We start from the raw sequence: 27,518 nt of genomic DNA on the forward strand, positions 1-27,518 counted from the left end.
CGGCTGAGGGTCTGTGACTGCCTGAGTGGCTCTCCTACATCGTGTAGACAAACCCGAGAGGGATGGACGCGGCTGTGGAACGGACCCCAGACTGTTCTGCGGGACGGACCCCAACCCAGGCTGTGGAGCTCCCCCCCGCCCCGCTGCGCACCCCGCCCGCGGGGCTGCCGTGTGCGGCGTGGGGCATCCCACGCTGCTCCCCGGGGTGCGGGTGCCACCCTCCATTCGCCGTTCCCTTCGCTCCTGCAGACCCGCCAGAGGCGGCTCCCGGTGCCCTCACGGTAGCGCCCTTCGGGACCAGGGCGTACCGGGGCACCGCGGGGAGTGGTGGCCCCGTCCTCGCCTCCCTTCACGCAAACACAGACCCCTCGCACTCCGTTCTCGCGGTGCCCGCTCCCCTCGGTGCCCGCCGGTGCCCCCCGCTCCCCCCGGTGCCCCCGCTCCCCCCGTTCCTCCCGGTGCCGGCGCTGCGGGGCGCTGCGGGGCGTGGCCATCACTCAGACCACGCCCCCTCCCGCCCTCCGCCCCCTCCCATTGGCGGAGGGGCGGCGCGGGGCGGGGCCGGGCGGGGCGGCGGCGGCGGCTCCCGCGCCCCCCCAGCGCCCGGCGCGGCCGCGGCGCCGGCCCCGGGATGTCGCGCAAGAAGGCGGCTCGCAGCAAGGGCGGCGGTGCCGCGCCCTCCGCCGCGCTGCCCCCCGCCGGACAGGGCTCCGGCCGCGCCGCCGCCGCCCCCCGGGGCAGCTCCGCCAACGCCGCCGCCGCCGCCCCCGAGCTGCCCCGCAACGGCGGCGCGGCGGCGGCCGGGCGGCCCTCGCTGAGCAGCAGCGGGGAGTTCTACGACCTCGCCTTCAAGGTGCGGGAGCGGAGAAGGCAGCGGGGAGGGTTGTGGGAGTGCGGGGTCAGGAGGGTACGGGGTAGCGTCGCCAAAGTTCCCGGGGGCCAGGACCGGGCGGGCATCCCTGCATCCCTGCATTCGTGCATCGCTGCATCCCTTCATCCCTGCATCCCTGAATCCCTTCATCCCTGCTTGCCTGGATCCCTGCTTGCCTGGATCCCTGCTTTCCCCTCTCCCTGCCCTCATCCCGCCCTCCGCAGCCGCCCGGTCGGGGTCTCGCTCGGCGGGGGCTGCGCCCGCAGAGCCCCCGGAGCGGGGCTGGGGCTGCGGGACTTGTGCAAGTGACGGCCAAAGGCTGCCCCCGATCCTGTGAGCCTGCAGGGAAGCGGGGCTGTGAGCGGGGTGGTGGTGGCACCCCCGAGGGCCACCGAATGTGCCCCGGCTGCCGCTCAGATGTCCCCAGCCTGCCGGGCTCGGTGGCTTCTCCTCGCCGCTCAGAGCCTGGCGAACGATGTATCACCCTCACAGCGCAAATGAATCTGCTTCCTCCCCACTTCATCCTGCGACCTGGTGCCAGCCCTGCTTGGAGCTCATCTGATGATTTTGGGGCTCACACAGCGATTTTGGGGCTCATTTAGTGATTTGGGCTGGCGGCAGGACTCGGTGAAACCGCTGTGTGTTTGTGACATGATCTCTGTGCCGAGCCCGGGGCATCGAGCCTGGAGAGAGCGGCTTTGCTGGGGCAGGTCCTGCCCGGTGTGTGGTGGGGAGAGCTTGTGCCTATGGTGTTGTGGTGTGGAGGGTTGGGATGTGGGGTTGGAGGTCAGGTTTGGGGTGTGGGGATGGAGAGGGACATTCCAGAAATGTGCTTGTTTGCTTTGGTAGGTGCTTGGTCCTGATACAGCTGCATTAATGGTTCAACAGCCTGCCTAAAATGGAGCCACCTCTGTGTTTGCACTGGTCCTTGGCTCCTGGAGCTCACCCCTGCCTGCCCAGGCTGGGGCATTCCCTAGGGATGGTCCCCATGGCACAGGGATGAGCCAAGTGTGTCTCAGATAAGCCCAAACTCACCAGGTACAGAAAGCATCTGCTGATGGTCTGGCTGGTTTTGACCCAGTGGCAGACAGAAATTGCTTTGTGTCCAGTAAAAGCCTGGTTTATTAAACTTTCTCCTTCCCTTCCCCTCTCTTGAGGCTGCCAATCTGTGCCAAGTCCTGGGCACAGGGCTGGCTCCTGGCCCTGGGCACTCTCTGTGCCCGGGTGAGGCTTTGGTGGCACTGGGAGAAGCTGCTGTTGAGAGTCACCGATTACAAAAAGATGTCTGGACATTTTTTTAAAAATCAATATTTTGTACTAAAATGACTTTTTTCGCCCCTTCCCTGTGGGCTCTGGCTGCCCTCACCCCGCTGTGCCAGGGCTCAGTGCCTGGTGCTCCTGTGGGACAGCACTGTGGGGCTCTGCTGGGGCTGTGGGGCACCGTGGGCACACCCTGCCCTCCTTGGCAGTGCCAAAGCGAGCTGCGCCCTGTGCCATCAGCCTCTGCGCAGGGCTGGTGGCATTTGCCACCTCTGGCAGCCCTGGGAGGGTTGGGCGTGACCCGGGGCAGTCCCTGCCATAAAGCCATTTAAATCCTGTCACGGGTTAATGGCTCCTGGAAGGCTGATGGCAGAGGGAAGGAGCCTGGGGTTTTGGGGAGCTGCATTTGGAAGCAGCCTCAGCTCTGCCTTGGTTGCTTTGTGGCGAGGAGCTGCCTGCCCTGTCTGTGCCCAGGGCGGCTGCTGGGTGGGGAAACTGAGGCAGGTGGGGAAACTGAGGCAGGTGGGGAAACTGGGGCAGGTGGCACCCAGGGCTGCTCCCTTGGCATCCATGGAAGGCTGGCAGGGTGGCTGTGGGCATGTGTGGGTGCCGCTGAAGTGAGGGCAGAGTGCTGGAGCTGGCACTGGTGGCTGGGGACCCCCAAGGGCAGTGTCACCCTCCTGGGATGCCCCACACGGGGTGGGCTGTTCTGTGGGGACAGCACGGGCAGCTCTTGGTTTCCAGGGGCTTTGTGCCCCCACCAAGGGCCTGTTAAGTGCCTGTCAGGGCAGGGGAAGGTGTCTCCAGTTTGGTGGCATGGTGCAGGGTCTGAATAATCCCCTTGTGTGCCTTCCCCACGCTCCCCTGGCTCCGAGGACGTCGCTCTGCCCAGTCCTGCCGTGGAGCGGGGTGATGGCTGTTTTGGGGTGCCTTCCCAGCCCTGCAGCCTCACACCCATCCCTCCATCCCTCCCTCCCTCCCTGCAGGTGATGCTGGTGGGGGACTCGGGGGTGGGCAAGACCTGCCTGCTGGTGCGCTTCAAGGACGGCGCCTTCCTGGCCGGCAGCTTCATCTCCACCGTGGGCATCGACTTCAGGGTGAGTGAAGGGGCCCCTCTGGGGTCTGGCAGGTGGGTGGTGGGATGTGCAGAGGGGTAACAAACACTGAACCTCTGCAGCTGTGCCAGCTCCAGCTCCAGCAGCATCTTTGTCACGGCTTTGCCAGGGATGGGGCGGCCTCTCCTCTGCTCAGGATCCTGGGGATAATTCCTGTAACAACTGAGGCCCGACATCTGCCACGGAAATATTTCCCTAAGGCAGTTCCAGTGGTTCTTAAGAGTTGTTTGTGTTGTTTTCTTGGAACAGCAGAACCAAAATTGATAAAAAGCAGAATGTCCTGGAATACTCTCCTGAGCACAGCTCTGGGGTGGTGCTGTGGGGCTGTGCTGTGCTGAGGGGTCTCTGAGGTCTCTGCTTGGTTGGGAGCAGCAGGAGCATCTCCTGATGCCGGGAGAGCCATGGGGGCAGTGGTTGGAGCTGTGCAGCTCCAGTGAGGACAATGGGAATTGCTCCACACAGGGAATAAGAAGAATTCTTATGGGGGAAGAAAGGGGATCACATCACAATTTCTGCAGTGCCCCAGTGTGCCAGGGCATCCCTTGCCAGGCAGGAACATCTGAGTGTGCACCAGGGCCCTTGTAACCTTCCCTTGGCCGTGTTCCCTGTCAGTCCCATGCTGGGGGCGCTGCCTGGGCCCTCTGTGGCTCCCTCAGCCCTGTCCAAGGGGATCCCCCCCCGTGGGGTGGGACAGCAGAGCCACAGGAGCGGTGACTTGGCAGAGGTGGCACCAAAGAGCCTTTCCAGCGGCTGTGCAGGGCACGGGGCAGGGTTGGCACCAAAGCAGCACGCCTGGCTTGCCAGGATCTGCTGCTCCCTGGCCCTCACCAGTCCCCCAACCATCTGCTACCCCCAAAATGTGAGCCTGTCACCTCTGGGGTGTCTGGGCAGTGCTGCTCTCCCTGCCCTGCTCCCGGCTGTGCCATCTCTCTCTCTCTGATGGATTTGTCTCCTTTTGGGGGCTCCGCTGTGAGGAGCTGCTGGTGATGCCACCACACACCAGCGTTGAGCCTTCCCAGCTGCCTTTTCCCAGCAGGATCTCAGATCTTGGCTTTTCTTGGAGCATTTCTGGGAGATGAGTGTCTCCTGTAACCTGCTGCTTGCCTGGGGTGTGGGTAATTACCCTGTGGAAGGGTGGAGGACAGCTCAGAAAGCTTTGAAGGAAGGGATGGTCCGTGCCTGGCGAGGCTGGGGGTGCTGCAGGTGAAATGGTGAATTGGGGTCCGTAATTGTATACAGAGGCAATTACACAGTGTTCAGGTGTTCTTCAAATAAAAGGGTTTTATTACTGATCGGGGTGATTGATACAGAGGGCAGCCATAAAACCCTGTGACTTATTGATTAGAGTGCTGAAATGACTGTTACTGAGGAGCAATCAAATTAGAGTTAATTTAGTTCTCTAATAGAGCTGCTAGAGCTCCATGTCTCTGAAATGGGCAGATTATACAGTGAGGGGAGATCATGTGGATGCCCTAAAACTCATTATTATCGTCCTTGCAAGGCATTCATAATTTTGGGGGGACATGGAAATAGTTTTTTGATGTGCCTCTGCATTCCCAGCAGGATAATCCTGTTTGGTAATTGTGGGCACCGTGATGCAGATGATGCTCTGGGGCGGCAACACCGGAGGCTTCTGCTGGCTTTAATTTGTGTCTTTTTAATCACAGAACTGCCACATCTCAGCTCCTTCTCCCTGCAGCCCCGAGTTTGGCAGGGTTTGTGGCTGCAGCACTGAGGTGGCGGCGGTGGGAAGGCGTCACTGGGGCTCTCCGTGTTCTCTTGGCCCCTGTGCAGGGTGCTGAGCGAGCACAGGGCGTTATTTTGGGTTTTTGGCACGGATTGTGGCGCTCTCCGAGCCTGGCTGGCACCAGGGAGCTCCCCAAGGCCAGCGTGTGTGCCAGCTGTGCTCCTGTGCACGCCCGGCCTTGCTGGGCCCTGCCACGTCCCCGGGGCCATCCTGGCTGGGGGCACAGCACGGGCACGGAGCTGCCCAGCTCCCCACACTGCCCTGGGCACCATCTGCACTGTTCTGATGCCACCTGGTCCCTGCCATGGCTCTGGGGCACCCCAGGCCAGCCCAGCTCCCTCCTCTCCCACCCTCTGCTCCCACTGGGCTCTGGGATCAGTGCTCGTCTTCAAGGATGGCACCCAGAGCTGTGGCTAATGGCTTACACAGGCCAGAGCCAGTGTAAATGAATAGAAATCCATTTCAAACGAATCTGGCGTTCCTGTTCCTAATGGCCCCTGAGGTTTGTTCCCTCCCACTGTTTTATGTGAGGGAGAGCCTCCCGCGACGTGTTTGTTTATTATCATCGCTTAAACAAAGAGGGATGCTGATCTGGATGTGTTTGGAAAACAAACCACTGATGCTGGGGAAATAAAGATGATTGCAATATTAACAAAGGCATCAAAATGGCACCTGTTGGCTTCGAGCTTTGGAGGTGCCGCGTCCTCAGCGTTCCATCCAAAATGTGGTATGCTGGGGGAGCATTTTAGCTCCTGGGGGTGATTCCAGCCCTCCCAGTTCAGCTGGGACAGGGCCAGGCTGGGGGTGCAGTGATGGGTGGGTGCCATGGAGGCAGAGCCCTGGGCAAGGGGTCCTGCTCTGGCAGAGCTTTGGCTGAGCAGGAACCTCTGAGCAGGAACCTGTGAGCAGGAACCTCTGTGTGAGCTGGAACCTCTGAGGAGAAACCTGTGTCTGATCAGGAACCTCTGATCAGGAACCTCTGAGGAGAAACCTGTGTCTGATGAGGAACCCCTGTGTGAGCTCCTGAGCTGTCCCCCAGGCTGAGGGACAAACCCCTCTCTGCCTTCAGCATCTGGATCACAGGTGTCACCTTCCAGGTGTCATTGCCAGATAATGAGGGGGTTAATTACTGCCCCCCATGAGCTGTGCCATGGCACCGGGGAATCCTGGCAGGTTTCTCCCCACAGATCCCCGCAGGTGAGGGCACAGCAGCTCGGGGCAGGCTGTGGGTGCTCTCCTGGCGTCTCACACTGGGGTTCCAGGGAGAAGGGGCCCCTGCAAAGGAGCAGGTGTGCTGCTCAGGGGTGTGAATCCCGATGTTCTCAGCGCCACGGCGGGAGCTGCCTCTCCTTGTGATTTTGGCAACGCTTCAGAAACCTCGACAGAAACTCAAGCTGTGCAGCCGGGAGGACTCGAGTCCTGTGGTGACAGCTGAGTGATGGCAGTGCCGCCAAAGTGAGGAGCCAAGGGGCCACCTGAACCCCCCGTGTCCCTGTCCCCAGTGACACCCGGCTCTGTGGGGCTGCCCCATCCTCACAGCCCCGAGCTCTGCAGGCTGGGCAAGGCAAGAGTTTTGTGCTAATTGGACCTGAAAGGAGAAAAACATAAAAGAAAAAGAATTGAGGCTGAGCCTTTCCTCCCTGGGAAGAGGTGCTAATGAGCTCCTTTGCATTAGCAGGGGTGATGGTTCCTGTGTTAATCAGGGGATGAAACCGCTGGGAAGGTTTTTGGTGGGCTTCAGAGCAGGGTGGGCTGCTCTTGGTGCTGTCCCGGGTGTGCAGGGGTGTCAGTGCTGTGCAGGACAGGCAGCAAAGCAGCACAGCAGCAAAGCAGCAAAGCAGCAAAGCAGCACAGCAGCAAAGCAGCACAGCAGCACAGCAGCAAAGCAGGAAAGCAGCAAAGCAGCAAAGCAGCACCGTCCTGGCCCCTGGGCACAGCTCCAGCTGCCAGGGCAGGCGGTGGCACTGGGGACAGGGGACATTCCCTTTGAAGGCCCAGCTTTGATGTGCACAGGTTCTCAGGGCTTTGGGGGGTTCAGCTGCTCCCCAGCCCCCTCGGGAGGCTCCGTGCTCTGCCCCAGCCTTGGCTGGGCCATGGTTAACGTGGGAGGTGCTGTAAATAAAATAAAACCTGTCCCGGTGGCCCTGAGCTCTGAGGACTCCTGATTACACCCAGCCCTGGGCGGCTCAGGGCTGGAATCAGTGGTGCTAATGTGGGTTTTTTTTGGTGGTTTTTTGTTGTTGTTTTTTTTTTTTTTTTTTTTTAATATGGGAGGTTTGTGGCATCTCTGGTTGTTTTTTGTTGTGTTTGTGTGTGCCCCTTCCAGGGGCTGCCCTCTGCTCCTGCAGCGAGCTGAGCTTTGCTGAGCTGAGCTTTGCAGGAGGATGGGAATATTTTCCCCAGCTCTGTGGGGTGTGCAGAGGAGCAGTGACCACGGTTTGGATTCACCCAGACTGGTCCTGGGGGTGCTGGGAGAGTGCTGTGGGTGCCCTGAGCATCTGCTGGTCCCCGGTGGGCACCCAAATCCCTGCCCTTGGGGCATGCTCTGCTCCCCAGCAGGTGCCCAAATCCCTGCCCCATCCCTGCCCCATCCCTGCCCCATCCCTGCCCCATCCCTGCCCACCTCCCTGCCCCATCCCTGCCCCATCCCTGCCCACCTCCCTGCCCCATACCTGCCCCATCCCTGCCCACCTCCCTGCCCCATCCCTGCCCCATCCCTGCCCACCTCCCTGCCCTCCCAGCCTTTGGAGGGCTGGAGCAGCCTGGAGCCTCCTGGAAGCCAGGGCTGGCTTTTATCTCAGCGGTTGGCACGGAGCATTAGCAGGGCTCATTTTCTGGTGGATCAATCTGGAAAAAGTGGGAGGGGAGCTGCTTAGGCCAGAAGAAAGAAATGGAAATAAATTAATTTCAGTGTCTTTCTGTGCAAAATGAGCCCTGGATGTTGGAGGGAGGGAACGGGGCAGAGTGTTTGGGGTGGGTTTGGGGTGGGTTTGGGTTGGTCTCCAGGGCTGGAGCGCTGCAGGGAAGAGTTTTTTCTTTTCTTGGGAGAAACATCTTGGTGCTGCCAAGTTGTTTGGATCAAATTCCCCTTCATGGGTCCCTGCCAGTGGGAACAGAGGTGCAACCAAGATGGGGAAAGTGGGGCAGGAGCAGGCAGGGAATGCCTGTGCTCCCACCTTGAGTATTCCCATGGCAATTGCTTGGAACTGGATGCCCTTTGAGGTCCCTTCCAACCCAAACCATTCCATGTTTCTGTGTGTTCCCAGCAGCTCTTTGTCTGGAAATCAGTTTGCTCTGCAGCTCCCATTGCTGGATGAATTTTAATAGCAGCCAGTAGCTGATTTCATATTTTTGCATTTCTCACTGTGTGGAGAGCTGGGCTCGGTTTGCCCAGAGCAGATTTCCATCCCTGCAAGTGCTCAAGGACGAGCTGGATGGGGTTTGGAGCAGCCTGCTTTGGTGGAAGGTGTTGGACCTGGATGCTCTTTGAGATCCAACCCAAACCATTCCAGGAGGCCCTGGTGGTTCCTGCCATGCTTCCCCCTCTGCCTGGTTCCAGGGTACGGATACGGTGCTGCCACCCTGCTTGGGGAGCAGCTGTGCCCAAATGCAGCACAGGGAGGCAGATCCTGCCAGGTTTGTGCCCCTTGTGTGTGGCTCTGAGGGTGCTGCTCCCCCACAGCTGCTGGTGCCCATTCCCCACTCCCAGGACGGGCTCTCAGGGCAGTAAATGCCCATTTCCCTGGGAACCCAGCCCTGCTTTCCTTGCAGGGCTGGCAGAGGGACACTCAGAGCTCTGCAGCCTGGCATTTGCATGCAGGGCTCAGTTGCCAGGGGATGCTGCTGGCGCCCGCGGTGCCCGTGCCCGCTGCTCGCAGCTCCCGGGGTTCATCCATCCTCCTGAGCCTCCTGCTCCTGGAAAATAAACCCATAGCCCCCCCAGCTCTGCAGCACAGCAGGGAGATGCAGACCCTGTGTGCAGGCGGGGATCCCAGGCACAAGGGACTCCAATCCTGCCCTGGGGACGGCACAGGGAGGAGATGAACGCCTTCAAAGCAAAAAGTGCCTGAGCAGCTGGGGTGAGAGCCTGCTGAAAACTCTTACCCAGCTTAATCCTCTCTGCAGGGTGGTGGGAAGGTGCCTCCTCCACCTCCTTGGTGTCAGAAACACCACCCAGAATAGTTTGGGTGTGGAATTTTTGATCCGTTCCAGCTGCCAGGACGGCGCTGGGGATGTGGGGCTTGCAGGATGCTTCTGGAAGGGCACCAGTGTCTCCAGGCTCCTGCAACCCTGGTGCTTGGTGTGCCCCTGGTGCCTGCTGGTAGCTGGTGTCCCTGTGGCTCTGTCCTGGCCTGGGCTGGGTGGAATAATGGATTTCATTAGCTCAGGGGAGAGAGAGGATCTGGGCTGCTCAGGAGCTGCAGTGCAGGACACAGGCAAGGCAAACACAAACCTGGGAGCTGCTGGTGCGAGGAGGGAGCTCGTAAAGGTGCTCAGCACAACCTGCCTCTGTATCCTCCTGGCCAGAGCTGTGTGGGAGCCCAGAACCCCTAGAGAGGATGGGAACCATGGGGAACTCTGTCACAGACATTTTTTATGAAAAATCCTTTCCTTGGGGTTTTTCCTCCTGAGAAGCTGGGAGGCCTCAGGAACAAAATGCAAACAATGGTTATCTGCTGCTGTGCAATGCAACAGGTGCATCTGTGATTGGTCTCGTGTGGTTGTTTCTAATTAATGGCCAATCACAGTCAGCTGGCTCAGACAGAGAGCCCGAGCTACAAGCCTTTGTTATCATTCTTTGCTATTCTATTCTTAGCCAGCCTTCTGATGAGAACCTTTTCTTCTGCTCTTTTAGTATAGTTTTAATGTAATATATATCACAAAACAATAAATCAGCCTTCTGAAACACGGAGTCAGATCCTCATCTCTTCCCTCATCCAAGAACCCCTGTGAGCACGGCCACAAAACTCAGCTGGGAAATGCCATTCCCAGCCCTGCACGGCGCATGTGGGGCTATGGGTCAGATCCCTGCCCTGCTCCAGCCCTGCAGGGTCCAGGGCAGCAGCAGCTCGGGCTGGCAGGGCTGTGGGCACAGGGCTGGGCTGTGCCGGCTCCTGCCTGGCTGCTGCCGGGGGGGGATTGGCTCTGGAGAGGCCAGTTTGGGCACTGGAGAGGCCAATTTGGGCACTGGAGCATCCCCTGCCATGGCCCCGAGCCGGGCTGGATCCGCTGCCGGTGCCAGGCCTGACAGGGAGCGTTTCAGACTCTGTGAAACGTTCAAATGGGGCCAGAGCAAGCCTAAATGCTTTCAATATTTAATGGAATACATTTGGCTTAATTTCACTTTCATCTTTTATTTGTGATAAAATATTGAACTCAGCTGTGCAGAACTGGGTTGTTCTTTGAAAGCAGAGGGAAGGCGCCCAGGAAAGGGGGCACGGGTGGGGTTTGGGTGTCTCTGGCCCCCCCCTCTGCCCCTGGGATGGGCATTTGGGGCATCCCTGCCCTGTGGCTCTGCTCCTGTGCTCCCCTGGGCCCTTGCTGCCTCTCTGCTGAGCTGCTCCTCGTTTTGTTAATTAATTATCGCTCCCAGCAGGGTTTGGGTTATTCCCAGGGTGGATGTTGATATCTGTGTGGGGAAGGGTGAGGTGCCAGTCCGGGGTTTGGCACTGCTGCAGTGGCAGGAGCTGTCTCTGGCTGAGCTCACCAGCTGCTCTCTGTGTGTTGTTCTTCCCTGAACAGCACCTTTCCCTTTTTCCCTTTCCCCTTTTTCCCATTTCCCCAAAGAGCCCCTTCCCTGAGACCTGAGCCACGGGGTCAGTCCCATCCATGGGTGATGGTGGCACTGGGCATCGCCATGCCCAAAGGCAGGGCAGTAATGGAATGTGCCAAAAAGCCTGGAACAGTGAGCACCAGCAGGGCACCCTCCTTGGGGAAAAAAAATGGGAAAAAAATAGGGAAAAAAACTGGGGGGAAAAGGAAAAAAAACTGGGAAAAAATAGGGAAAAAACTGGGAAAAAAAAAACCTGTGAAAAAACTGGGGAAAAAAAAAGGGAAAAAAGTGGGAAAAAACTGAGCAAAAGCAGCCTCATCAGAGCTGTGTTTGGGGTGGAGGGAGCTGCAGTTGGTGTGTCCCTGTCCTTGGATGGTGATGGTGATGGGGCACACACAGTTCCTATGGCAATGGGGCATTGAGGGCTTTGCCTGCAGAGCCTTTGGAAGCAGAACAGTTTGTGGTTGGCACCAGGGGCAGCTCCTGGCTCCATCCCAGGGTGCTGGAGCTGCCCTGGCCCAGGGGCCCAGAGGAGCCCTGCAGCTCACACGGCTTTGTTTGTCTAACAGGGACACCGAGCATTTTAATTGTGCCTCAGCACCCAGTCACTGCCCTGGGGCACTGGTGAATCTCTCGGAAACAGCAGCAAATAATTCATCGTTATGCCTCCCCTGGGAAAAAGTGTTTCTCCCTGATCACAACTAATGTGAGTTGGGAGCTTGTGGTGCTTCAGCTTTCCAGGGTGATGTCCCCTGGCTGTGGCTGTCCCAGGGTGAGGGGGTTCATGGGTGCTGTGGGGGTCTCAGTGATGCCCTGGCTGTCCCAGGGTGAGGGGGTTCATGGGTGCTGTGGGGTCTCAGTGATGCCTCTGAGCCTGAGGAAGGTGCTGGTGTGGCTGGGCTGGGTCAGTTCTACCCACAGGAGGTCAGCAGGCAGGAAGGGCCATCTCCTAGGGACCACAGAACCATGGGCACATCTCTGAGGCGTGGCTGGTCCTGCTGGGAACACCTGGACAGGGTTTGTTCCATTTTGTGTGGGGATTTTCCATTTCGTTTATGGAAAGTAGGGATCAGATTCCACGAGGCCATGGCACCCACGGAGCCATGGCACCCACCTTGGCACCCCTCCTGCCATCTGCCTGTGTCTCGGGCCGTTTTCCCCCCCGCCTGCCAAGGCTGGATGTTCCAGGCTCGGTGACACACGGGGGAAATGGAGCCTTTGGCTTTTCCAGCTTTGCCTGCGCAGCATCACCACGGCAACGATGCCAGCCAAGGCTGTGTGCCATTAACGCTGTTACTGGGGGAGAGCCCGGGTGTGATGAGTGCAGGGCTGGGGAGGGGCTGCAGGTGCTGCCCCACCTGTGCCAGGCTCAGGAGGAGCTGCGGGTCCTGCCCCACCTGTGCCAGGCTCAGGAGGAGCTGCGGGTCCTGCCCCACCTGTGCCAGGCTCAGGAGGAGCTGCGGGTCCTGCCCCACCTGTGCCAGGCTCAGGAGGAGCTGTGGGTCCTGCCCCACCTGTGCCAGGCTGGTGGGATGTGAGCCCCCCGTGCCCATGGGGTGCCCTCCCTGCCCAGAGCCCTGCCCAGCCAGTGCTGAGGAGCTGGAGGGGGGGTCCTGCTCTGTGGGGCTGCTCCCCAGACCCCTTTGCACTGGGGTGACACGTCCAGGTGGCCTCCGGCAGGGCCGGGTGGCTCTGGGGCTCAGCCCTTCATTAACTGCACCTATCAATGTGCGTGAATTAATGGCAGAAGCGCTCACAGCGCCCAAAATAACTTTGTTCCCAAGCAAGCGTTAATGCCTGGCAGATGTGATGTGTTTTCCCTCCTGGATAACACACGTGGGGTCAGAGTGTTCCTGCCAGCTGGGCGTGCTGGGGGAGCACAGCAGCTCTGGGAGGGCTGATGCTCCAGGGCCCAGCCCCATAGATCAGTGCAGAGCTGGGAATCCTCCCACGGGGACCTGGCTGCTCCAGCTGCAGCTCCTGGCTGAGCCTGGCCTTCCCAAACGTGCAACAACAACAAAAAAATCAACGTGTTTTGGTTCAGTGTTGTTTGTGAAGGGTTGGCAGTGTTGGAGCAGCTTCCCAGGAGCGTGGCCTGCACTGCACCCACAGTGAGGGATCTGGGCTGCTTTGCCTCCCTGGGTGATGTCCCAGCACAGCCCTGGCTGGCAGCTCCGGAGCCCCACATGGGGACAGCAGATGTGGGGCTGGGTTGGCCAGGCTGGTTTGGCTGCCTGGGGTGGTTGTGGTGTGGAAGGGATGAGCTGAGTGTGCTGCAGTTCCTCAGCACCTCTGCATCTCCCGGGGCGCTGAGTGGTGCCCAAACCTGGGGGAGAGCCTGCTCCAGCAGAGCACAAAATGGGAGAGCTGGGCCTGCTGCCAGGGAGGAGGAAAAGCTCTGCAAAGATCAAAGCTCTGAGTGCACGGTGCCTGTGCTGTGCCTTCTGCCTCGTGCCACCTGTGGGGCACCCGAGTGGCCGCCCTGGCACTGGCACAGGAGTGTGGGCAGGGCTCTGCCTGCTCAGCCCCCGTGTCCCCAGCTCTGTCCCGTGTCCCCAGCTCTGTTCTGTGTCCCCAGCTCTGTCCCATGTCCCCAGCTCTGTCCCCATGTCCCCAGCTCTGTTCTGTGTCCCCAGCTCTGTCCCCATGTCCCCAGCTCTGTCCCGTGTCCCCAGCTCTGTCCCCATGTCCCCAGCTCTGTTCTGTGTCCCCAGCTCTGTCCTCATGTCCCCAGCTCTGTTCTGTGTCCCCAGCTCTGTCCCCATGTCCCCAGCTCTGTCCCGTGTCCCCAGCTCTGTCCTCATGTCCCCAGCTCTGTTCTGTGTCCCCAGCTCTGTCCCGTGTCCCCAGCTCTGTCCCCATGTCCCCAGCTCTGTTCTGTGTCCCCAGCTCTGTCCCCAGCTCTGTCCCCATGTCCCCAGCTCTGTCCCCAGCTCAGCCCCTGTGTCCCCAGCTCTGTCCCCAGCTCAGCCCTGTGTCCCCAGCTCTGTCCCCATGTCCCCAGCTCTGTCCCCAGCTCAGTCCTGTGTCCCCAGCTCTGTCCCCAGCTCAGCCCCGTGTCCCCAGCTCTGTCCCCATGTCCCCAGCTCTGTCCCCAGCTCAGCCCCTGTGTCCCCAGCTCTGTCCCCAGCTCAGCCCTGTGTCCCCAGCTCTGTCCCGTGTCCCCAGCTCTGTCCCCAGCTCAGCCCCGTGTCCCCAGCTCTGTCCCCATGTCCCCATCTCTGTCCCCAGCTCAGTCCTGTGTCCCCAGCTCTGTCCCCATGTCCCCATCTCTGTCCCCAGCTCAGCCCTGTGTCCCCAGCTCTGTCCCAGGGCCATTTCAGGATTGTCCTTGCACAGGGGACACATGGCCAGGCAGCACCATGGTGGCATTGCCACCCGTGGCAAAGTGAGAGCTCTGTGGTCAGTGAGGAGGAGGTGAAACCTCAGGGAGCTCCTCTGGACTCTGGGGAGCAGCACAGGGTGGGGAGGGTCCTGCCCTGCACAGGGGGCTGGGACCTGCTGCACTCCAGCCCTGGCTGTCCCTATTGTCACTGCACCCCAGCCCTGGCTGTCCCTATTGCCTCTGCCCTGGCTGTCCCTATTGTCACTGCACCCCAGCCCTGGCTGTCCCTATTGCCTCTGCCCTGGCTGTCCCTATTGTCACTGCACCCCAGCCCTGGCTGTCCCTATTGCCTCTGCCCTGGCTGTCCCTATTGCCACTGCACCCTGCAGAGAGGGGCTGTGGGACCAGGGGCACTGGGACCTGATGGGATCCAGCCCTGGAGGCTGACTGCACTCGTAGAGACATAGAAAATCTCAGCAGAGCTCTTCAGTCCCTCTCTTTTCCTTGAATGCTTCGAAGAAAGCTCAGGTTTGCTGCTCAGCACTTTTCGGGAGCTGTCTGCCTCGGCTGTGGGTGAAGGATGGCAGAGTTTGGGATGAAAAGCTGCAGATTCCTTTGTCAGGTCTTTGGGGATTTCATTTCCTTCAGGGATGAGAGGTGCTGTTTAACAATGCTGTTTGCAGCGCTGTCTGCAGGCGCTGCTGTGCTGCTGCTGGGCGCTGACAGAGTGTTTGCTGCTGCTTGTGCAGCCCTGCTTTTCCTTTAATTGGATTGTGGAGTCTCCTCAGAAACTTCAGGGGAGCTTTGAGCCCAGGGCTGGCTGCAGCCACCGAGGCAGATCCTGGAACTGTTTAGGTTGGAAGAGACCTTTAAGGTCAGACAAGTGCTGCTAGGCTTTATTTCTCCCCAGATGAATGACTCCCTGCCTAACAGGACCTGATGAGCCATTTTTCATCTCTGTGCCACTGACGGGGCCGTGTTGGCTGCAGATGAGAAATGAGAGAGCAATAAGTGCTCCGTGGAGATCCCCGCTCAGCTTTGCAGCGTGCCATGGCCTCGATGAGCAAAATGAAGATAAATATGTCGAGTGCCACGTTCCTTATTCCCGGCATTGGCACAGACCTGCCTGAGCCATCTCTGCCCCCTTTGCTTCCAAGACTTCCTGGTTTGGAAATAAGCAGAGATTTTTTTTTTTTTTTTAATCCCTTATTTTATAAAGTATGGGAGAAAGAGATGGAAGGGGTGAGAGATGCAGGGCAGGGTGGTGGGGGAGCTGTGCAGACCATCCAGGGTGGGCAGGATCCATCCCTGTGCTGGAGCTGCAGGTTTGGGCTCAGTTTCCTGCTGGCTGCTGCTTTCTGGGGCTCTGCTCCCCAGGATGGCTGCAGCAAATCCTGCCCTGAGGAATTTTGGGGGTGGTTTCTCTCTGGCTGCCTTGGATGGGGCTCAGGCTCACTCCCACTCTCAGAACCTCCCACAGCCCCATCTCCATCCTGCTGGGATGAGCCTGAGTGTCAGAGCTCAGTGCATCCCTCTGGGCGTCCAGAGTTACCAAGGACCCCGTCAGGGGGTTCAGAGACCCTGGCACACAGCCCAGAGCACCTGGGGATTTGATTGTGACCCCTGGAGCAAGTTACCAGCTTTGTATGAGGACATGAAAGTCATGGAAGTTTGAATGGTGTAATAACAGAATAATCACAGGGTGAAAATGTAGATTTTAGGATTTTTGGAATGGGGCTTATGGGGGCAAAATGGAAGAAACTGGGCATGTCCAGCCTTTCTTCTTCTTCTCCTTGTTCTCCATTTTCTGCAGTGATGTTGGCACTTTGGGATTGGTTTAGAGTAGAAGTGCACTGTCTAACACAGGTGATAGGTATTGGGAATTCAGTGTAAATATGTTATACGTAGTTTGTAGTATAAAAGGACAACACAGAGTGCCTGTGGCTGCCCTGCTGAGCAGACCTCGGCTGGGCAGAGAGAAAATTTTATAGATAAGAATTAATAAACAACCTCAAGACCAAGAAGTGAAGATCCAGAGTCGTTCTCCAGCTGTGTGGGCTGAAGCAGAGACACCCTGCACATCTGGGGCAGAAAATATCAACCAAAAGCCGAGACCTGAGCAGCCCCATTGGGCTGGAGAGCACCAAGACTCATCTGCCTGAGCCTCCCTCAAGGATCCTTCCCTGGATCACCCCAGACTTTGCTGTTCCATGGGCTGGGAGGGAGCACAGCCCTCACACGGGACCATGAACGCTGCAGGCAATGCTGGGAAGCAGAGCAGGGCTGGATTTAAAGCGTATCATCCTAAGCAGATCCTCTTACCTCTAATCTGTCCCTAAGACAGGATTCTCTTCTTGCCAGAAACCCCTTTTATTTGCAGACTGATGTGACTGGAAGATGATAAGTCAGTAAATCTTCAGCGTGCCTGCCCCAACAAGGGCCTGGGCTCTTATCTGGGCAGGGCTGGCAGCCAGGGAGGTGGTAATTGGGATTTAATGCAGTGAGCAGGCTCTGGGCAGGGGCTGGTGCTGCTGACATCCCTCTCTGGGTGCTGTGGGGACCCAGCTGGACACCAGGGCTGGGGGGCACCCACGGAGGGCCAGGCTTGGGGCTGCTCCAGGCTGGACGAGGCAGGGGGGACAGGATGGGTGACACCTCCACGGGGCTGTGCCTGGACAGATGCTGAGCCACCAGGAGCAGCTCCCTGGCTGGCAAAACCAACCTCAGGTTTTAACGAGCAGATTTAATGCGGTGTCCTGCTGTTTTGGGCAGATTTCCATATCGATCCCGGATCTATTTTTGCAGCCGCCGTTGGAGGTGGTTATTTGTGTGTCTGCTCTATCACAGCTCAGCCCGTTTCCTCCTGGCACAGAGTGTTTGTGCTCGCAGGGGCTCCCTGGGCTTTGCCAGGGGGGAATTTGGCTCCTGGTGTGGCCTTGGTGTGGGGCTGGGGTGCTCCAGTGTCACAGACACATTTCATGGAAAATCCCTCCTTTAGGATTTTTCCTGCTGAGAAGCTGGGAGGCCTCAGGAACAAAATGTGAACATTGATTATCTGCTGCTGTGGGATGCAACAGGTGCATCTGGGATTGGTCTCATGTGGATGTTTGTAATTAATGGCCAATCACAGTCAGCTGGCTCAGACTCTGTCCAAGCCACAAGCCTTTGTTATCATTCTTTCTGTTTCTATTCTTAGCCAGCCTTCTGATGAAATCCTTTCTTCTATTCTTTTAGTATAGTTTTAATGTAATATATAAATATAATAAAATAATAAATCAGCCTCCTGAACCATGGAGTCAGATCCTGTCTCTTCCCTCGCCCTCACACCCTGTGATCACGGTCACACTGCAGCTCCCCTTCAGCCTCTCCTGCACTCTGGATTTCTCCTGGCTCCTGCAATACAGGACAGCCCAATCTGTCCCTCGCTCCCAGCTGGCCTGGCCCGGTGACACCACAACCTAATGACATTTCTGGGTGGCTGCGCTGTCAGTCCCACAGCTCATTAGTGGCACTAATTAACTCTGTGCTGCCCCGGTGCCTGCTTTGATCTATAGTCACTAATGTCATTTATCCCCGTTCTGACAGGAATTTGCCCCCCCTCGGCTGCAGGAGATGCCTGCAAGGGCCAATAACGACATTGGAGGGGCTCCTTTCCCATGGTAAAAGTGGGGTGCACTGCTGGGCAGCACCCCTGGAGCCGGCACAGTCCCAGCTCCAGGAGCCAGGGTGGGGTCCCCTGGCCGGAGCCTGAGTGGTGCCCCTGAGCACTCCCCATTTGTCCAGTTAATTGCAGAGCAAATTGATCCGTGTATCCAATTTAACTTTAAAGGCTTTAATTAATGAGTCCGTGCGCGTGAGAGCCGCGAGGGGCCGGGCTGTGGGTGATGCTGAGCCTGGGCTGTGCTGCAGCTTCAGTGCCGGGGGCTCGGGCACTGGGGACATGCCAGCTGCTCCTGGTGGGGTTCACGGGCACTGTGGGGACCCTGTGATGGCATCTGCCCTTCCTAGGGCACTGTGATGGCATCTGCCGCTCCTGGGGCACTGTGGGACCCTGTGATGGCATCTGCCCGTCCTGTGGGTACCCTGTGGCCCAGGCTGTGGCGTTTCCCCATCCTGTGGGCACTGTGGGTACCCTGTGGCCCAGGCTGTGGCATTTCCCATCCTGTGGGTACCCTGTGGCCCAGGCTGTGGCGTTTCCCATCCTGTGGGTACCCTGTGGCCCAGGCTGTGGCATTTCCCATCCTGTGGGTACCCTGTGGCCCAGGCTGTGGCGTTTCCCCATCCTGCAGCTGCTCGGGGCTGGCAGTGCTGGCTCTGTGTGGCAGCGCTGTCTGTGCACGTCTCAGCACCAGCACAGTTTCACCCCATTGCCTTCCCCTCCCTCCCTTGTGCTGCTCACTCGTGGCTGAGGATGGTGCCAGGGCTGCAGCCAGAGGGGCCTCGCTGTGTGATAATGCTGCTCCTAATTGAGGACCATCTGCGCTTGGTAATTTAATTTTTCCTGCATCTGCAAGGTTCCAACTCTGTTTATCTGATGTCCTGACGATTATTTAACTTGGGAGCGTCGTGTTTGTCCACCCTGGGCGCTGCAGGCATTCCACTGCTGCCCCTGCTGGATGAGATTTCAGTAACATGTGCACTGCCTCGGGAAAAAGGACACAAAGCTGAAATTGGGAAGGATGAGAGCAGAGCTGAGGTGCAGGGCTGGTTTTGCTGCCCAGATTGTGGCAGGAGGCTGCTGAGAGCATTACCTCTGCTCTAACGAACAGTGAGATGAGCAGGAGCCCTGAGCAGCACAGCCCTCCCTCCCCAGCAGCAGCACATTTCACATCCCAGTGCCTTGACACACCACAGCTTTTGTCTTTGGATGCTTAGCAGGAGCTCAGCCCCCAGCTGAGCCTTGGAAGGGCTGACAGGAGGGAATCGAGGCATCTCCTTAAAAAAAAAATAAAAATTGGAGGCTGGAAAGTCACTTAGCTGTGGTGGGGGGAGACCTGGGCATCTGGTTCATCTGAACTTGGACACTTCCAGGGATGGGGCAGCCACAGCTTTGGGATGCAGGCAGGGATGCCAGCACCAGTGATGCTCTGGCTGTGTCTCCTGCCTGCAGGGGCCCTTCTACAGCTTCTCACCCTGGAACCCTGCTCTGTTCCACACCCAGTCCTCAGAAAATCAGTTTTTTCCCCAGCAGCACCTGGATCCCTGTGCAGAGTTTAATTAGGCCTAAGCATTTACCTCCCTAAAATATAGGTCAGCAATAATTAGTGTGACTGCTGTTGCTGCTGGCTCCGTGTTAATTAACTCCTGAAGGGGAGGTCAGAGCACGTGGGGCACCTCTGGAGCTTCAGCCCTTTTGGCTGCTCCCCAGGTGCTTCAAGGTGGCTTTGGCCTGGGTGATGCATGCTCAGGGCTGGGGCCATGGTGTCTGTCCTGGCACCCGTGGTGTCCTGCCAGCCTGGGAGCCACTCTGGGGACATGGCCACGTCCCTGGGCACAGCCACACTGGGGACATGGCCATGTACCCGGGCACTGCCACACTGGGGACATGGCCATGTACCCAGGCACTGCCACACTGGGGACATGGCCACGTCCCTGGGCACTGCCACACTGGGGACATGGACACGTCCCTGGGCACAGCCACACTGGGGACATGGCCATGTACCTGGGCACTGCCACACTGGGGACATGGACACGTCCTTGGGCACTGCCACACTGGGGACATGGCCACGTCCCTGGGCACTGCCACACTGGGGACATGGACACGTCCTTGGGCACTGCCACACTGGGGACATGGCCATGTACCTGGGCACTGCCACACTGCTGGGAGCTGGAGGTGCTGAGTGTGGCCATGGGGATGTGACACTCATCGTGTCCTTGTCCCTTGTCACCATCCGTCACACCAAGTGTCGTCAGCCCCTCGTGCCAAGAGCTGATGGTGGAACACAGAGCCTTTGCCTTCCTCTGCAGTCCCTGGCAGGGTCCCTGGCAGGTGCTATTGGCAGCTGGGAATGGTGTTTGGAATGGCACTGTGCTGGTGCAGAGCCTGTGGGATGAACCTGCGGGATGGGATGAACCTGTGGGATGAACCTGCGGGTCCAGCACCAGCACAGAGGAGCATGGAGGGTTTTGCAGAACAAGGTGAGCTCAGAGAGTGGATCTCCTGCAGAGCACAAACCTGCCCCTGCATAAAGCTCGCCTGTGGCTCAGGTGAGGGATGTTCCTGCATAAAGCTCGCCTGTGGCTCAGGTTGGGACAGGGCTGTTCCCCAGCCGCTGGGACGAGGTGGAGGTGCAGCTCAGCACTGTTTGTGGTTCTGCCCTGGGGATGGCTCTGTGCCTGCCCACCTGGGAGCCCTGGGCAGAGGCACCAAGGTCCAGGGAGCACTCTGTGGCAGTGGGAACGCTGGGTTTGAGGCACTTCAGGAGCCCTGGTGTCACATCCTGGGGAGGCTCAGCTCCCCTAAACCCCCGGGCCGGCTCCCCGAGCCCCAGCTTTTCCCTGAGTCCCTCCCTGCTCCCCCACCCCGGTCCCTGGTGCCTATTTTTACAGCTCCTGGGCTGTGAATCACTTCTCTCCCCCGTCTCAGTCGCTGCCTTTGAAGGTATTTATAACCCTGGGCCGTCTCCCTGCGCTGCCTGAGCAGAGGAGGATTCAGCGCTCCGGCTCCTCCTGCCCTCTCCTCCTCTCCACATCCTCGTGGAGATGTGCAGGAGATGAGATGCTCCCTCTGTCCTCCTTGAAACCATCAATGAAGAGCCTCCCCAGCCCCTGAAGGGGTGTGGGATGTGCAGGGACAGGGCTTGGCACGGACCCCTGGGGGTTTGGTGGCACTGGAGTGGCTGGTGGCACGTCCAGTGCCAGGGTGAGCCAGCAGAGCCCAGCTGGGGTCACAGCAGCCTTGCCCATCCCATGCCATGGGAGATGGGAGCATCCCAAAGCATCTCCGGAGCCATTGGAGGAAATGGGATTTAAATGATCAGCAGAGCAGCCACCAGCTGCCTCGTCCCACTGCTGTGCTGTTCCAGCACGTCCCACTGATTGCTGTGCTAATTTCTATGGATCTGGCAGGCAAATTAATCTCTTCTCTGCTCCTTCCCCTGGGAGCCCTGGTCTGTAGGCTTGCATTCCTTTCATGTTTGGAGAGGCTGGTGCAGATTGCAGGGATGGTGGCTGCTCTGGGACATGGTCAGGATCCATCTGCTGCCCTCCCTGTCTGGCACAGCCACCCTGAGGGGCTCCCACACAGCTCCCAGCTCTGCCAGGGCATCCTTACACACAAAATACTCCATTGGCTTTGGGGAAAACCCATTGTGGAGGGACACTTCCCCCTCTCCTCCTCGGTTCCACCTCTCCTGAAACCAAGCAAAATGGGGGGGAAACATACTAAGAGAGAAACCAGAAGAACAGGTCCAAGAGGCAGGAGCAGGAATTGTTTTTAATTTGCTGGCTGTGTGAAGTGCTTGTCTGTGTCTTTTGAGGACTATTAAGGTGGGATGCTGGTGCTCATCAATTTATGGCCAGCAGTCTCCAGCCTGAGCTGGGTGTGGCATTGCCAGGGTTTAGGTACCCAAATAGATTCAACTTTTGCTGATACAGGGAGATCCTCTGGCTGGGCCGTGGTGAAATGGCTCTGCAGGTGCTGGGACCAGTGGATGGGAGTTTAAGAAGCAGGAGAGGGGATCAGCCCGAGGGTTTGGGGGAGCACTGGCTGGGATGGGGGCTGGCTGTGTCTCCCTTGCATTGTGCAGCTGCACTCACCCCTCACCACCCTCTCCATTCTCTTTCAGAACAAGGTGCTGACGGTGGATGGGGTGAAGGTGAAGCTGCAGGTACGTCCCCATGTCCCTGGAAGCATCTCCCTTGCTGCCCTGGGAGTTCAGAGATGGCCAAAGCCCCTCACGGAGGACAAAGCAGAGGAGCACCCCAAAATGGGGCCCCACCTCCATCCTTTGTGCTCGTGTCTCCTGCCCTGGGTCAGCCTTACAGACCCCTCTGGCTGCTCTGGCAGGAGCCTGCACAGGGCTGGGGGCTGTTCGGCCGCAGTGATGCCATCCCAGCCCTGCAGCCAGAGCTGCTCCAGCCCCCTTAGTTCCTCCGAGCCCTTTGCCCGCAGCTCGGTAACACAGATCCCCCAGGCAGCAGCGTGCTCTCTGCAAACCTCCTGCTGCATTAAGGACTGATAAATCACATTAGCAGCTCCCCATGCGTCCATCTGCTCCATGGATTTTCCAATTAATGGCCGTGTTGGGAGCCCTTGGCCACGCCGTGTCCCCACACCGAGGAGCGGGAAGGCGCTGCCTCCGTATTTATTGCTCTGCTCATTCTTCCTATTGATATCCCCGGGAGCAAAAGCTGGAGAAGCTTCCTGGGGTTGCACCATTCTGTTTGGGCTGGTTTGGGTGGGTTCTGCTCAGGTCTGATCCCTCTGCTCCCGTCTGCCCTCCAGATCTGGGACACGGCTGGGCAGGAGCGCTTCCGCAGCGTCACCCACGCCTACTACCGGGATGCGCACGGTAAGCACGGCCAGCCCTGCTCCTGCTCTGGGTAAGCACGGCCACCTCTGCTCCTGGGGAGCTCCTGGGGAGCCCCCGCTCCTGCTCTGGGTAAGCACAGCGACCTCTGATCCTGGGGATCCTGCTCTGGGTAAGCACGGCCACCCCTGCTCCTGGGGATCCTGCTCTGGGTAAGCACGGCCACCTCTGATCCTGGGGATCCTGCTCTGGAGTCCCTGAGTTGAGCCAGGTGAGCCAGGAATCACTGGAGTGTTTTCCATGGGAAGAAGCTGCTAGGGATGGAGGAGGCTCTGCTGTCGCAGACACATTTTATGAAAAATCCTTTCCTTAGGATTTTTCCTCCTGAGAAGCTGGGAGGCCTCAGGAACAAAATGCAAACAATGGTTATCTGCTGCTGTGGAATGCAACAGGTGCATCTGTGATTGGTCTCATGGGGTTGTTTCTAATTAATGGCCAATCACAGCCAGCTGTATCAGACTGTTTGGTCAGTCACAAGATTTTATTATCATTCCTTTTCCTTTGCTTGCAAGCTTTCTGATGAAATCCTTTCTTCTATTCTTTTAGTGTAGTTTTAATATAATATATATAATAAAATAATAATTCAGCCTTCTGAAACATGGAGTCAGATCCTCGTCTCTTCCCTCATCCTGAGACCCCTGCGAACACAACCACAGTGCCAACACCAGCAGTGTGAGGTGTTGCTGTGCTGGATTTGTGTGTTCTGTGTCTCACAGGGCCCTCATGGCCAGGGGGCTGTGTGCTCTGTGCGTTTGGCACAGGCACTAACGGGCTGTCCCTCTCTCCACAGCCCTGCTCCTGCTCTACGATGTCACCAACAAAGCCTCCTTTGACAACATCCAGGTACAGCAGCAGCCCCGGCCCTCCTGCTGTCCCCCTCGTGCCGCCGGCTGGGTTGTGCTTGGCTGTGGGTTTGGTCAGGAGCTGTGTGCTGCTGGTGGGAGCTGTGGTCACTTGCAGCAGGGCTCTGGTCACTGCTGAGCACCTGCAAGGACAGGCAGGGGACGGGCAGAGAAGTTTTTCCCTTTCAGAGCACATAAAGGGTGATGGATTCACTGCCCCAGCACTGGAGACAGCAGGCAGCTGCTCACACCATGGGGCCAGGGATTACAGGGAATTAGAGCAGGTTTGATTGGATTAGGCTGGATTAGAGGGCAGGGAAGGCACCCCACGGCTCAGGGAGGCAGGTGCCTGCTGGGAGCAGTGTGCTTGGCACGGGGCAGCACGTGGGACATGGGCACGGGGCAGAAGGCTGATGTTACCCTGGGAAATGGGATCTGCTAGCAGCCAAAGTGGGGTGCTGGGCTTGCTTGGCCAAGTGGGTACCCCAGGGCTCGGGGGAACCCCAGGTACCCCCCTGTTGACAGGGATCATCCATGGAACATCCCTGGCATTGCCTGGGATGGCAGCACTGCCTGCTGGGGGTGTCCATGGCAGCACTGGGGCAGCTCCCCATTACTCCCATTCCCCTGCTCCTCCTGGAGCCATTGCCAACCCCTCTCTTTGGCTGTGTCCCTCCAGGCTTGGCTGACAGAGATCCATGAATATGCACAGCAGGATGTGGTCCTCATGTTACTGGGAAACAAGGTGAGCCTGGCCCCAGGGCTTTGCAGAGCCTCCTGTTCCTCCCACGCTGGAGGCACGGGCAGGGGAGCCTGGCAGGGCATGAGGGCACAGGGAGGAACACGCTGCTGACCTTCCCAATCACCACACACTGCTCTTTGCCATTCCTCTTGCAGGTGGATTCAGCCCAGGACAGGGTGGTGAAAAGGGAAGATGGAGAGAAGCTTGCCAAGGTAGGTGAGGTACCTGAGGATGTCCCTGAGGATGTGTACAGGAAATGGTCACCTGGAGACCAGTCTGACCCAAAATACACCTGGGAACACTTGGCTTTTTTCCCTTGTCATGCTCTCCCCTTTCTCCTCATCTGTTCTTCCTTTAAGTTTCTACTAACACCTCTTTTGTCCTCAAGAATCACTCGCTGAGAGCCCCGGGAACACCCCTGGTGGCACTCCTGACAGGGCTGTGCCTCATCCCACAGGAATACGGAGTGCCCTTCATGGAGACCAGCGCCAAGAGCGGCCTCAACGTGGAATTAGCGTTCACAGCCATCGCCAAGTAAGTGAGCAGAGCAGTGCCCTTGTCCTCCAAAGGAGCTTTAGCAGTGTCCAAGCCACGCTGAGATCAACTGAGCTGGGCAAGGCAGCTTGGAATCTTGGGATAGTTTGTGTTGGAAGGGACCTTAAAAGCCCATTCAGTTCCATGCCCTGCCATGGCAAGGACACCTTCCACCATCCCAGGGTGCTCCAAGCCCTGTTCGGTCTGGCTTTGGACACTTCCAGGGATCCAGGGACAGCCACAGCTTCTCTGGGCAACCTGTGCCAGGGCCTCACTATCTCACAGGGAAGAATTCCTTCCCAACATCCCATCTACCCCTGCCCTGCCAGGGAAAAGCCATTCCCTGTGTCCTCTCACTCCACACCCTTGCCCAAACTCCCCCTCTCCCTGCCAGAAGCAGCAGTGTTAGGGTAACATCTCTCCCCTTTCCCAGGGAGCTGAAGCACAGGTCCATGAAGCTGCCCAACGAGCCCAAATTCAAGCTGCACGACTACGTGAAGAAGGAAGTGCGAGGCTCTGGGTGCTGCAGGTCCTAACGTGTGTTTGTACAGAGACTGGGGCCCGTGGGCAGTGTGTGCATGTCCGTCTGTCGTGTCTGTGTCTGCCCCCACGGCCAGCTGAGAGCAGGGCACGGAGCAGCAGCAGAAGCTCTCTGGGATTCCGCAGCCCCTGCATCCATCAGCTCCGGCTCCCCTGGCCAGCGTCCCTGCCCTGCTCACAGGTGGGAGGAGGGGGTTTGGAAGGGGCTGGGGTCTCCCTCCGTGCCTGCTCTGTGAGGCTGCTCTAACCTTGCTGAGAGCCAGGCTGTGCTGCGGGGGAACCAACGCCTTCTCCCCACCTAGCAGGAAGAAAGTCCTGATTTTTTTCTGGGTAGGAGAACGTCCCGAATTCCCTTTTCTCTCCCTGTGTACCTGGAATCCAGCTGAGAGCCCTGGCCTGGGGCGTGCAGGGAGGATGTTCGAAGGCAGCCATTCCTGTAGGTGCTTTCTGCTGTCTGTCCATCCCTGTGAGGTGGGACACGTTCCCACAGTGAGGGATTCTCTGCTCCCTGCAAAGGCAGAGCTTGGCTGTCTGAGTGAGCTCCTGCCCACCTGGCTGCATACAGAGATTTCTGAATGTCCATCCCTCTGGGAAAGGCTCTGCTTCTCCTCCTTCCGCCCTTCCTGGTACTTTGAGAAGAATCCTAATGTACTGCAGCTTTTTCTAAATACCTTCCTGTAAGTGTGATGGTGTTTTCAGACTGCAACAACGCTTTGATATCTTCAAAGTTCTCTTGGTCAGCTCTTTCTTTTCACTGCGGAGAGCTGGGGGGAAGCTGCAGGCAGTGATTTTACAGGCTGCAGACTCCTGCCAGCTCTCTTCAAGGGCCTCCTCACCCCTTTGGTCTGTGTCAGGCTTTTGGCTGTTTTTTTGTCAAGCTGCACTTCTCAGTACAAATCTGAATCTGGATGAAGTGTTTGGCCTTTGGCAATTCCTCCCTTTGAAAACTCCACGCACACGTCAGCAGGTGCCCGCTGCGCCGAGCCCCGGTGGCTCCTCCACGTGGAACAGAATAAATCACCCCTCCTTTTCCCTGCAGCCAGCACCAGCCCCCAGCTGCTGACTCAGATACCCCTGCCCCTCATTCTGCCTGGATTTTGGCTCCAGCACTGCCTTCCTGATGGGCACAAGGAGCCCCTTCAGCTCCCACATGCTCCGAGCTCCGCTCCTCAGGGAGCTACAGCTTCACACGGTGAAAAAGGATCTTAAAATGAACCAGTTTTCTTCCCTAAATAGTACTTTAGGGGAGAGACAATTCTTAAAGCTGTCCGATTTAAATTTCAAACTCACCTGTGGAAAACCCATTTGTGCAGGAATGTTTGCATTCCTGGCAGACGCTGTGCCAGTCCTGCAGGAGCAGCCAGGTGATGGAGGGGCTGTCGGGGCCCCCTCACCCCAGTGATTTGGTTTTGTGTGGGGCAGTATCAGCCTGGCAGCTCCATGGCTCTTTCCTCATCCTGCCCTTGGAGCAGCAGCAGCAGCCCCATCCCGAGGCGATAAGGAGTCTCCCTAAAGGCAAAATTTGGGATTCCTAAAGGATTAGGATCCCTAGCGTCAGGTTCCTACCTTCCCTGTCCCTCAGACTGGCACCTGTCTGGGTTACAGCTGCTCACTTCTCGCTCAGTGTGGTCTAAAACCAATAAAAACCCCATAAAATGAGGAAGATGTAAATGTTTCCCTTTAGAGCACTTCCATCCTGCCTGTGGGGAACAGACTCTGCTCCAGCAGAGCTCCCACAGCCCTGGTCGTGGTTTAGACCCGAACTCGAGCAGGCTCAGCCCCTCTCCCAGTGCGGGACTGGCCAAGCTCCTCCTCACTTGGGATTTTCCACGGGCCTTTGCTGCCACCACGCGGAACCGCTCAGCGCAGCGTTAATTATTCCTCCCGTTAATTGCTCAGAGCACCAAGCCACGTGCGAGGGCTCGGCCTCACCTGCAACATCCCATTTCTGCTGGCTCTTGTTTACAGCTTTTGGTTCATCCCTGTTAATAAAATTTTTTAATAATCTCCATGGCCACAGCGGTGTTTTGATTGTCTAAACAGCACTGTAAAGTCGTTTAAATATTTCAGCTCAGCCTTGAAACCATCTGGATCCACACAGTAGAACCAGGGTATGACACAGTTTAAATTGGATTTTGGGTAATTTCTCCCCAGAAAGGGCTGAACATCCCTGGCACAGCTGCCAGGGGCACTGCTGTAGTCCCCATCCAACCGAAGTGACTTCAAGACTCCAATTTG

The 27,518-nt window shown here is 58.0% G+C and overlaps 1 protein-coding gene across 1 annotated transcript; it reads left to right on the top strand.

Annotated features, from left to right (window-relative positions):
• Positions 1-631: 631 nt before the first annotated feature.
• Positions 632-26,775, top strand: RAB26 (RAB26, member RAS oncogene family). The gene is made up of 9 exons (XM_054271067.1): positions 632-853; positions 3,118-3,228; positions 21,879-21,920; positions 22,538-22,604; positions 23,413-23,465; positions 24,144-24,209; positions 24,362-24,418; positions 24,664-24,740; positions 25,174-26,775. The coding sequence occupies exons 1-9, from the start codon at positions 632-634 to the stop codon at positions 25,274-25,276; spliced, it is 798 nt and encodes a 265-aa protein (XP_054127042.1). The 3' UTR covers positions 25,277-26,775.
• The last annotated feature ends 743 nt before the right edge of the window (positions 26,776-27,518 follow it).

Source organism: Melozone crissalis, unplaced genomic scaffold (assembly GCF_028551555.1).
Source record: "Melozone crissalis strain CALT ecotype California unplaced genomic scaffold, PUWL_Pcris_2 ptg000012l_1, whole genome shotgun sequence".
NCBI classification, from domain to species: Eukaryota; Metazoa; Chordata; class Aves; order Passeriformes; family Passerellidae; genus Melozone; species Melozone crissalis.